The following is a 12,129-nucleotide window of genomic DNA, read 5'->3' as shown; positions in this document are numbered from 1 at the left end:
AAATCCTATTTGTGCTCTGCCTTGGAATGTTGTCAATGGGTGACAGAATTATCTTATTATAGATTCCACAATTATTTCTGTTTTCCTCTCTGTGATTATGAGCGTGTTAAGCCAGGACCTGGGGATAATGGTACCACCATTTCCCTGGTTTTCCACTGCCCTCTGTAAACCAATTTGTCAACTTTACCCGTGTGTGCAGAAGCTAGCGCGTTGTTTCTAACTGAAGTTAATCTCATTACAGATTAATTTGCAGAGCATGTGACTGTCTGGTGGATGACAAGCTTAGCTCTGGATTCTGGCCCATTCAGCAAACTGATCTGCAAACAAATTAGATTATTTTTTTAGGGAAAAGAAATTGCCAAGTACTACTGTATTAAGACAGGGAGAGAAAGAAACAGAGAGATATAGAGAGGGGGTTATAGAAAATAAGAAACAAACAGAAAGGAAAGGAAAAAGAGTGAATGAGAGCGAGGAAGCAAATGAGTGAAAGAGGGAGGAGAATACAGTGATATTATACAGACTGCTGTTGAATACTGAACGGCAGCGACGTACTGACCCAGTGGGGGAGGGGGGCAGGAGCTGAGGACACAGGGAACGCTGCCTCAGATTATTTACGTTGCTTGGATTTAATCTGCGTGGGGGGGGGGGGGGGGGGGGGCACCGCAGTACTTCCTGAATCCCAGCCCACTCCCAGGTATCACTGTGTGTCTAAGCCAGTTCATGCAGCGAAGTGCTGTCTTTGTGGACCTCATCCCATTCCTGCACTGTTTTCTTCAGCTAAACTGGCGTATCAACCCAGGACGTTTGTGTGAATAAGCAATTCAGTCCGGGCTGAACTGAGGGAGAATAATCCGGAACCGCCTCCCTATTAAGTGGCGTTTCCATCAGAGAGCAGATTAAAGTTTAACGTCTGCGGCGGCCTCTGTGTTAGAGGGGTAGTGTTTGTTGTGTTTGTTTGTTTTGGTTGTTTGAAAGCGAGGTGAAAAAGGAGGCCCCACACATGTAATGTTGTGCAGGTTTAAACTTAAGCAGCTTTAAAAACATGTGGCTCAAAGCAGTCCCACCCTGGGGAGTCTGTAGGCTGTTAGTCAGGCCATGCTCCTTGCTTCAGCCTCCATGAACCCTGTTCACCACAACCCCCCCCCCCCCCCCCCCCCAAAATGCACACAGAGGAAAAGGCCCGCAGGCCTTAAGCAACATGTGGGGGGGCGGGGGGAGGGGGAGGGGGGTTTGGGCTGTACCATGGAGTGGAAGGGTCAGGCTGTGCTGTGAATGGCCCCGGCAGAAAAAGCCTGAATCAATGGCAGTGGGACTAAATGGTTTGGGCAAATCAGCAAGAGGTGGGTGATGCCCTCCCAGCTCTGGATTCTGGAATGCGTCTCTTGTGCCCTTTTGTGTTTTCAGATTGTCATCACATTCTTGATCCAGCAGGGGAACAATGTGCCATTTTCTCTTAGCCTATGGGCTGGCTGAAAGAATGGTTTTGGGGAGTGGCGGAGAGTGAGTGCTTCCTCTCTTTTTTTTTTTGGTGTGTCTTTTAACTCAGGAGATTTAGTGCCTGAAGAAGCAACAGGGTTCAATCTGCGCTCCTCACTTTTACACCTCCCGGGGTCTGTACCGGGATACAGGCCCTGTTCCATGTTGGCGAAGTTTGGGCCATGATACACACTCATAGCTCTGCACTGGGGCCCATTTTTTTGGTGGGGGAAGCTCCATGCTGGGGCCATTACTGTCAAGGCACAGATAGTTCCATGCTGGGGTCTGTTCTCTCTGACCAAGAAGCTCTGTGCTGAGGTCCATTTCCCCTGACGTGATAGCTCCGTACTTAGTCCCATACTGTCTGACATAGAAGGCTCCGTGCCCAGTGCCCAAAGTCTCCAAAACAGTAAACTGTTTTCTTTATCCTACACTCTTTTGACAGCTTCATTCTGGAGGTTGACCATGTTTCCCAGTCCAGAGTGATATCAGGAACAAATATATATGTCTGTAGATCCTATCTGGTGGTAAAGCTCTTGGATGATGACTAGATCTTTATCCACTTATTAACTGTGAGTGATGTGCTGTATTGTCAGTTTGAACCGGCTACTCAGACACGTACACAAACACACAGACTCTTGTGAGTGGAGTCATTTATCTCTGCGAAGACGGGAGATGAGCCAATCTTGATGTATCATCTGAGACCTGAATCTCCGATACTCGCTTGTCTAGCGGACATGATGTGACAGTGTTTTAATTTCCACCGAACGGAACAGTGCCATTAATATTCAAGCAAGTTTGACAAATGAGCAACAGACAGGAGAAAGATTGCTTTGTCTATGACACATACTGTATGAGTGTGTTTCTGAACAGAGCACAAAACACTGACTTCATCTTTATCCAGGCAAAGACAAGGAGAAAAGACAAGGGCAAAAAACATGTCAAAAAGTTTTGGCTCAATGCTGTGTGATGACTTTGATAGAAGTTCCTTTTAAAATAAAGGCTGTGAGAAATTCAACATGGCAGCTGTCATTTGGAACAGACTAAATGTGTGCTGCTTTAGATCAGTGTCTTATAGCCTGTAGGTTCTACGGGCAGGAGCCGTGTTTAAGATATTGATTTTTATATTGCTTTTGCCCTTGAACAATCATCTTCATATCAGTGGAGGGTCAGCAATGAAACGACTGAGACAGTAGACCCTCTAATGGGTTTTGAATGATCCGTCTTGGCGTTCCTTATTACATAAAAAAAGATATTGGTGGAAAAAAGTTAAATCCTTTGCATTGTAACCATCAATAAAATATGTGTACTATTACGCAGGAAGATTCAGATTGGAATTCTAATGTGTTTTTTTTTCAAATGAATGAATTGAATTAGTTAAGTATGTCTTGTGTTTCTGATATCATTTCATATTTCCTCTTTGATTCTCTGCACGGTACTGGCTTAATGGTGTAATCTAAGAGCGTAAAATATTAAATAGTGAGGTTTTTTCTGTGCACTTCCTGTACTTCATGACATCCAGGGGGGTTTGGTCGAGCTCACATTGTGAACCCTAGAGCCACTGGAATATAGATGGGAATTTCTGATTTGAGAAAAGTTAGTAAGGATCAGATCTGTGTATGCGCTCTCCGAAAATGATGATGGAAAAAAATGCACCAAATGAGCCACTTCCTGTTGTGTTCTGGAGATTGTACAGGACTGATAATGTGGGCTAAAGCAATGCTTTGAGTATGGCATATCGTGGCCTAAATTTCTTTCTTGGTGATGTGAATGTTGGTTTTCATCTTCATTGTTTAATGTGTCAACTCAGATCGGTGTACCCCTGGCTGTCTGGCATGTAAATCATTTAATACGGGTATCCAATTCGGTGTAATAATTCAGAAACAAACCAGAAGAACTGGCATTTTTATCTTTCAGAACCTTTAATACCACTATTCTGTAACATTTCAATGAAAAGAGTTTCTTTCCCTGAACAAATGGTTATTCTGTCTGCCTGTGTACCCACACACACGCCTACACCCCCACACATGAAGAGGGTTGTGTGAGTAACAGAGTAGTTTATTCAGAAGAGTTTTGGATGGCATTTTGCTGAGATGTTAGGAGCAGCACTGCGAGTTTCAGAAGTCGCCCTTTGCAGTTGCTCGCTGACACACTTTTCCTTTCTCTTGTTTTTCTCGCTCAGGTCTTAGGACTGTGGCAGCCGCGCGCCTCGAATGCTTCAAGCTGGAAGCCGAGCAGTGAGGTGCAGAAACGTGGTTTCTCTTGGATCGGAGGCGGCTTTTTGACGAAGAGGGTTTCTGCAGAGAATGCGTCACTGAAGCAAGGAGAGGTGCCCGCAGTCCTGCTCCGCGTGTCATTTCCACAAGCACTGTCACGGGTCGCCGGCGGTCCATCGGGTGGGAGTTGGGAGGGAGAGCGTGGCGACGATGGAGCGTCACGAGGGCTCTGAGGACGGGAGCAAGGCGAGCAAGAGCGACAGCGATGAGGACAAGGCCCTCTCCCACGCCTGCACCATCTGCGGCAAGAGCTTCCCCTTCCAGAGCTCCCTGTCGCAACACATGAGGAAGCACACGGGGGCAAGGCCTTACAAGTGCCCCTACTGCGACCACAGGGCCTCCCAGAAGGGCAACCTGAAGGTCCACATCCGCAGCCACAAGATCGGCACCCTGAGCCAAGGGCACGAGGAGGAGGCGGGGCTTGCAGAGCTGGGGGAGGGGCAGGTGGGGGAGGGCTCGGACGGTTGCTCCAGCCCCACCAAGAGCGCCTCGGCCTGCAACGGGACGGTGAACGGGGACGCCAGGGAGGACAGGGCCAAAACCCTGATGAGGAGCGTCAAGAGGGACAAGACGGGCGCGCCGTCCCTCCAGTGCGTCTTCTGCAGGAGGATTCTGGGAAGCCAGGCTGAGCTGGAGCAGCATGCGCAGTTCTGCCACAGGCCCTACCGCTGCCGCCTGTGTGGCTATGAGGCCCAGAGGGAGGATCAGCTCCTGAGCCACGTGGAGAAGGCACACATCACCGTGGATGCGGCAGCGCGTGAGGAGCCGGACGGCGAGCCCGGCCGGGCAGAGGAGGGCGAGGGCGACTTCCCCTGCGACATGTGCGGCCAGGCCTTCACCCAGGCCTGGTTCCTGAAGGCGCACATGAAAAAGCACCTGGGCACCTTCGACCACGGCTGCCGCGTGTGCGGCCGGCGCTTCCGCGAGGCCTGGTTCCTCAAGAACCACATGAAGTCGCACGGCTCCAGGGCAGGCGGCAGGAGCAAGCCGAGGGGCGACCCCGAGTGCGCCGCCACCATCAACGACGTGGTGCAGGACGAGGCGGCCGCCGCCAGCGTCCCCTGCCTCTACCAGCTTTGCACCAAGTGCGGGAACCTTTTCCACACCAGGGAGAGCCTGCGGGCCCACGATAAGGTCCACAGCCACGGCCATGGCACGGCTCCCAGCGGGGAGCACCGCGGAAAACAGAGTGACGGCGCGGACTCGCCCGCTGCAAAGAGGCGGCTCCTGGAGTACCTGAGCCTCAAACCGGTCGGGCTGAAAGACGCGCCCACGGAGGGGAGGCTGGGGAAGCGCATCCCGGAGCTGGACCCGGTCTGCAGCTACCAGGCCTGGCAGTTGGCCACACGGGGCAAGGTGGCCGAGGTGACAGAGAACGGCAGGTACCTCGGCTGGGACGAGGTGCTGGCGGACGCGGACGTGGCGTACGACCGGGAGAAGGGCGAGTACGTCCTGCTGGGGCAGGAGAAGCGCAGGCGGGACCCAGACTGCCACACCGGGGCCGGCGGCGGGAAGAGGAAGAGCAGTGGCGGGAACCACGCCGCCCAGGGCGGGAGCGGCCAGCCCTCGCACCAGCGAGCCAATGAGAGGCACGGCCACGCCTCCCCCGGCGACCTCAGCCCCGAGAGCCTGAGCGACTCGGAGTACAGGCCCCCGTCCCGCCAGGGCCGCCGCGCCTCCCGCAGCAAGAGCAGCGAGTGCTTCGAGTGCGGGAAGGTGTTCCGCTCCCACCAGCAGATGGCGCTGCACCTGCGCGTGCACCGCAAGGAGGTGCGCAGCGGCAGCGAGAGCGGGAGCAGGGCGCGCTGGGGATCCGCCAGCGAGGCTGAGTCGGGATCCGCCAGCCGCCCCAGCACCCCAGGGTCAGGGGGCTCACCGCCCTCCTCCGCCACAAGAGAGGACATCACCGGGAATGGGATGGGGGACAGAGGCCAGCTCATGGTCAAAGGTAAGGTGGACCTTTCTGTCAGTGATGAACACATCACCCCAGCACACATCCCTTACTTAACATAGAATACAGTGTGTGTGTGTATATACACACATTTAATCAGATTTTCTAAGAATTATATTAATTTTTAGTTTAATTGTCTCATTATGCAAAAATATCTCATGGTATTTTTTGATCCCTGTATTTTGTGGCCATTGATTCCTCTTGTCGATATCCTCTATTTGTAATAAATTCTAATTGTATTTATTTTTACATAAAAAGTCAGATATGTACGTAGTTTAAGTTCAGCATCTGTTCACAATAATGGTTTGAATTTGAAGACGGCAACTTAAGTATTACAGTGTTCGCTTAGCAGACTCTTATCCAGAGCAGCTTACAGAGCTTATCTATCATCCATTTCATGCTGCTGGATATTGACTGAATTTGGATTAGGTGCCTTGCTCAAGGGTACTGCAGTGCTGGGGGAAGTGAACCGGCCACCTCCTGTTTACAGGCCCCGCTCTTTACCCCTGTGCCACGCTGCTGCCCCTCACTTAAAGCATCTTATCCCGAGGGAGACGCTTCACCAGCGGCGGTTCTAAACGCTGATGTAATTTCCTGCTTTGTGGAGAGGTCCACTCATTGCTCACGTTCACTTTAATAATTGTGTAATGTTAAAGCACAGTGATATGAAGCTGTCTTTTTTTACGCTAGCAACAGCGGAAATAGTTCAGCTCTATGACAATGGAATGCATACTTTTAACTGGCTATTTTTGTTCTGGCCTTAAACTCTCTACCATCAGAGATAACATTTACATACCGTTCCCAAGTAACTGTATTTTGTTCAAATACTAATACAAATTAGTACAAATACAAATTAGTATTTGTACAAATACAAATTAGGATTTGTATCAAATACTAATACAAACGTCTGCATTGTGCCAATTCAGAAGACGTTGATGTCTTTGTTGGTGAATTACTAAGGGCGTTAGTTTGAACCCCGCAGGCATTCCACAGCAGTCTATCAAAGCTACAGCACTGAATGCAAAATATATGGCACATGTGTTAAAGGAGAGCAGAGGGCTGTAAATATGCACCGAGCCCGGGCAGGGAGATTCATAAGCGTGGCCTTAATTGAAGAACTGGAAGTGCAGCACCTTTGTTGTGATACTGCGGTTTGCATGAGGATTAGAATTGCAAAGGCAGCGCACGCTGTCGGGTGTTGTCAGCTGAGGTCGTCCCGAATGACTGTAAGCTCACTCTCTCTAATGGAAGGATAAAAAAACACTCCGCGCTCTCAGTTTATGCAAAGGGCAGAGCAGCTTTATCTGTGACAGCAAACAACCGTGGTGACATTCGACATGAAAGACAAGAGTGGGCCTTTTGTCCTTACCACAAACGCACCGGTGCGTCTGTTTGTGCAGTCGCTGAAAACCGCAAAGCCTTGGAACCAAACTGAGTGGCCCACATTTGTGGCACGTCATATTCGCAGTGCTGCGCTCGAGTCCTTGCTTTTGAGCAGTTTGGATGTACGCAGATGTCAGTGAAATGATTGTTGTGAAAACACACTATCGACTCAACCCAAAGGGGAGGACTAGTGGAGGACTAGTGGAAGCAGGAGACACCTAGTGGTGAAAGTTGTGCACACGCTGGTTGTTTAGTTGTTCAAGTTCTAAACTTGGAACTATTCATTTTCCCTGAAGTCTAAATATATACCTATAATAAAAATCTAAAATATATGATATAATATAAACTATAAAATATGCCTTCTGTATGTACCTTTTTTAGAAAGTAATACTTTCATGCGATAGGATATTGGACTTGTAAACCATGTAAACTTTGCAAAGTAAAACTTGTCAAGGATTTTTCTCCTTTTCATTTTGAATGATATAATAATAAAATGTACTTCTGTGAGGGTTATGGGAATCATAAATGCACCAGACAAATGTAAACTATCATAATACTGACATCTTATTGTTTTCATAATCACATATTTGACATTTATGTAGACAAGATGTATACACAGCAAGAACTATATGTTTTCATTCTATCACCTTTTAGTCTACAATTACAAATCTAAATAATCTCTACTATACTTCTCCTGAAGTGTAAATGTCAAAAATAGGCCCAGCTGTCTTCAAACTTGCTTTGAATGTTATTTCAGAACTTCCTGTCTCAGGAACCAACCCTCCCCCCCCTATACACACACACACACACACACACACCCCTTTCTTTTTTACTGTCAAAATCCAGTTGCCTTTTTTGGTTAGGCTTTCATCCACAAGGAAAACTTCAGAGCCTGGAGACAGAGCAAAGGAAATCCATGAACCTGAAGCAGAGAGATCACAGTTATGAGAGAACAATCACCCTTCCAACTATACACTATGAAATATAGCGTGGGTACTTCATGCTGTCAGCAGCTGTTCCGGGGTCAAAATCAAAACACTACATTTTTGGGGTTAGGATTGGGGGTTAACAAGCTGATCTTTAGATCTGTTGTCAAGGGCAGAAAGTGTGCAGAGCCTGAACCACAAGGTGGGTACGGGAGTTTCCTGTTTGCAAGAAGACAGAGCTATTCCCAGTGCTGGGTTGAAGGATTCATTTCTTGGGCTCATATGGTAGTACACAGTGACCTGCCCAATTACAGCCGCATTTGACTGCTCTGTGTGTCACTTTGCAGAGTGCTCTGTGACAGCCCTCTCTGAAGGGCAGGGCACCGCACAGCCTATAATGCGATCGACCGGTTGATCACAGAGAATCATTCAGGCCGCCCCAGTGTCATGTTGAGCGTTGGCTGCGGTAGTGTTGCGTGTCGTTACCACACGAAAGCCGCTGGATGTTTCCAGCGTGTTAGCCGCGCTCAGCAGCACACACAACACTATGGTTATTTTTGGTGGAGCATGTCCACCTTCTACAGGTGCCATGCCAGGCTAATGCTCACGTAAGGATTAGCACGCTGGCTGTTTTAAGATTGTTGATTGTTTCCCCTGCTGTTGCTCTTCCAGAGGAGCTGGATATAGACAGGTGAGAACACAAAAGGAAGTAGCCTGTGAGGGTGGGGGGGGGGTTTCTGCATCCAACATACCACCCCACTTCCAGCCCTCCAGAAACCGAGCTACCAGCTCACCCACGGCATTATCCGTCCCACGGTTCTACTATAGGCCGCCAAATCAAAAACAGATGGCCGCCTCCTTATCTAATTGAAAAATTGAATGGAGTCATAGCCCATCTGTTCCAGTGGCAGAGAGCGAGGGAGGCGGAAGCGGTGCTCCTTCGTAGACTCGCGGTATGTAAACAGCCGTATTCCTGGAGGAGCGGAGGAAGCGCGTGGTCTCTTTCCCAGGCCCTGCTCAACAATTTATTGTCAGTGTTATGCATTCCTGCGGCACTCTGTGGCGGCTGCCACAGGAAGTCATAGGTGAGCCGTGATGTGTGGCTCCATCGTGTGGCTGACTTTGGTATTGCCCCCACCTTATCCATGGTGATATATTGTTTTCTGTTTCTGGAGCTCTACTCTGTAGATTAAAGAAATTTTTACATACCTCCTGAGGATTTAAGTGTTTTTCATGAAGAATGTCTTTAATAGTGTAAATTTTAATAGCATGCAATAGTCATAATCATCATAATCAATTGTTGAAATATATAGTGAGGATCATAGAAATCTTGATTTACTATGCATGGCAGTGTCCGTACACCTAATAGCCTTTCTACAATCTTTAGAGTATATTTAGCACATTTATATTTAGATCAACCTATTTTTTGACTGTGAGTAAGCAACAGAATTTTGTGACTGCTCCATTAAAAATGGAAGACCAAATTAAGGGTTTTGCTATGGAAGTTGGACAAAAAAGTCTGAAAGAAATTGGTGGTTGAGCCTGTTGCCAACTTGTATTCCTGTTTGGATGCACGTTCACATATTTGTTATACATTTTGTTGATAAATTGTAGCTGTGTCCCACTGAACGGGTGCAGCCAGTTCCTTCATCTGGATCTGATCAAGGGTTGCCAACATTCCCTATTGTACGGTGTGTAGTCATATAACATAGCTTGTTTAATTCTGCCATCTAGTGGTCATACACCATCATTGCCTTTATCGTGAAAAAGGATGGTTTTTTCATGGAGGACATGCAGTACCAGTCAAAAGTTTAGACACACTAACTCATAGAGGGGTTTTCTTTATTTTTACTGTTTTCCACATTTTAGAATAGTACTAAAGGCATCAAAACTATGAAATAACACAAATGTAATTATGTAGTGAAAACTCATAACTATCTCATATTTTAGATTCTTCAAAGTAGCCGCCAGAAATATTTCTTTCAAAAATTTCTTTCAAATATTTTCTTTCTCAAAAGTATTTCTTTCAGACATTCATACATCGGCATCAACTTCACTGTTTATATTTGTCTAAGAAACAAATTTCAAGCATTTGTGCATAAGACATCAAAATGTCTTAATCAGGTGCATCCAAACTTTTCACTTGGACTGTAGTGGCAGATTGTAGTCTTTCTAACGTATCAGTCACATTGAAGTTTCTGTCTTATTACAGTTTTGGCCCTTCTCATAGACTTTGTACGTATGTGTGTATGTGTACATTGGCGATATTTCTTAACGAATCGTGGTTGACACGTACATTTATAGTTCATAATTTCACATGAATGAAAAACAGAAACATTTTATGAAAATGTAAGTCTGTACTGTAGGTTATTTGTCATAGAGAGAGAGTGTTTTTTCCTTTTAGACCCTGTGTATGTTGCAGAGCCTTGTATTAATCCCGCTGTGCCTGTGTCTCTTGCAGATGAAAAGCCATACGTCTGCAGCCTCTGTGACTTTGCGGCCTCAGACCTCGCCTTCTTCACGTCGCACGTGCAAGAGCAGCACGGGGGCGTGGGGAACTCCTCCACCGCCGGCCTGTGCAAGCGAGCGCTGAATTCAACCGGAGGCAGCGCAGAGAGGGGAGGCCTCAGCGGTTACCCCAAACTGAGGAAGGTCCTGCTGCAGCCCCCTTTCCGCCGCTCTGACCCCTATACCCGCCCCGACGAGGCCGCCTCAACCAGCCAGAGCCTTTCGCACAGCAGAAGCGGAGCGGGGACGCCACGCAAGGATGCCAGCCAATCACAAGAGGAGCACTATTCGGATGGGGCCTGTTCGCCGCCACTGAATCTGACTGTCCAATCGGACGAGCCGAGGGGCGGGGCCTCCCCGGCTCCATCGGACGGCCTGGTCAGACATCGGTGCTCCTATTGCTCCTACATCACCTGCTACCCCGAGGTGCTGTGGATGCACCAGACAGTGTCCCACAAGATCAACAGCAGCGCCCTGGTGCCCAAGTGGGCGATCAGGAACAGCCTCAAGGTCCCTAAGGAGGGGCTGGCATTCCAGAGGCGCACGGGACCCCCGCCTGTGCTGGGGGGGAAGGACTGCCCGCCTCTCCCCGCTCCCCGGACGGCCCGCACACGCCCTCCGGCTCCTAGCATGTCGAGGAGGGACAAGTCCAGCACAGCGAGCACCAGCCAGCCCAGCACCTCCCAGGGAAGGGCCCTGCACTCATCAGCAAGAGCGCCCCCTGCTGCCGCGGGGCCGCTTGGCGCCAAAAACCCCAAAGCCACCAAACACAAAACGGAAGAGGCCCCGCAGAGCCGCCCCAGGGTGGAGATTTATCCCAAGGTGTCGTCAGCCGGGGCCTTTGAGAAGAACGCCGGGGCCTCACAGCGCTCCACCCCAAGCCCCAAAACAGGCAGCCGGCTGGCTGAGAGGTACCTGCTGCCCCAGGAGGGGCTGGGCTTCATGCTGTCCAGCAAGCACGGCCTATCGGAGAACAGCAGGAGCAGGGCGTCCCCTCTTCCCCAGCTTCCTCCTCATCTCTCCCTGGGCAGGACTAAGCCACACGCACCCCAGGCGTCCCCGACCTTGCGGCAGCTTGCTCCCGACCCGTGGGCTGTGGAGAGTGTCAGTGGGAGTGGTTTTGGCTCCTCCCAGTCACACGGGGGCGCTGTCTCCAGCTCCCGCTCCCTGTACGGCGAGATCAAGCAGGAGGCGACAGTCGAGACGCCCGACACCCCCGCGGACATCCTCAGCTTCCTGAAGAACTGCAACTCGCATGACCTCGCCACCCTCTACCACCGCTGGGGCTCAGCCAACCCCCTGCTGGATCAGACAGGTATAGGGCCGGGTGCTCAGTGATTTGCATATAGAATACGGTTACACTGTACAGTGTTAGGATCCAGAAATAGGTCAGATATCTGCACTGTGAATTCTGGGCGTGGTAGCGTTTGTATAGTGTGAAGTCCTTTTGAGTCCTTTTCCTTCCTTTTTTCATTATGTGCACCGGTGCGTATTCTGTACCTGTGTGGGACTGTGTGTGTGGGTGGGTGTGTGTGTGTGTGTGTGTATGTGTATACATGTCTGTCTTGCTGTGTGTGTTAAGGTGTGTGTGTTCAGTACCTGTGTGGGA

The 12,129-nt window shown here is 49.4% G+C and overlaps 1 protein-coding gene across 3 annotated transcripts in view; it reads left to right on the top strand.

The window, feature by feature from the left end:
• znf516 (zinc finger protein 516) overlaps nucleotides 1-12,129 on the top strand; it is a 42,574-nt gene that overhangs the window by 21,988 nt on the left and 8,457 nt on the right. For all 3 annotated transcript variants that reach the window (XM_036539722.1, XM_036539721.1, XM_036539723.1), the window contains exons 2-3: nucleotides 3,659-5,700; nucleotides 10,474-11,835. In XM_036539722.1, the coding sequence (XP_036395615.1) occupies nucleotides 3,903-5,700; nucleotides 10,474-11,835 (3,160 nt within the window). In that variant the 5' untranslated portion in view covers nucleotides 3,659-3,902. The remainder of the gene's footprint in view (nucleotides 1-3,658; nucleotides 5,701-10,473; nucleotides 11,836-12,129) is intronic.

This window comes from Megalops cyprinoides, chromosome 10 (genome assembly GCF_013368585.1).
Source record: "Megalops cyprinoides isolate fMegCyp1 chromosome 10, fMegCyp1.pri, whole genome shotgun sequence".
In the NCBI taxonomy this organism is placed as follows: domain Eukaryota; kingdom Metazoa; phylum Chordata; class Actinopteri; order Elopiformes; family Megalopidae; genus Megalops; species Megalops cyprinoides.
The sequence above is the reverse complement of the archived record's forward strand: the minus strand, read 5'-3'. Positions and strand labels throughout refer to the sequence as shown.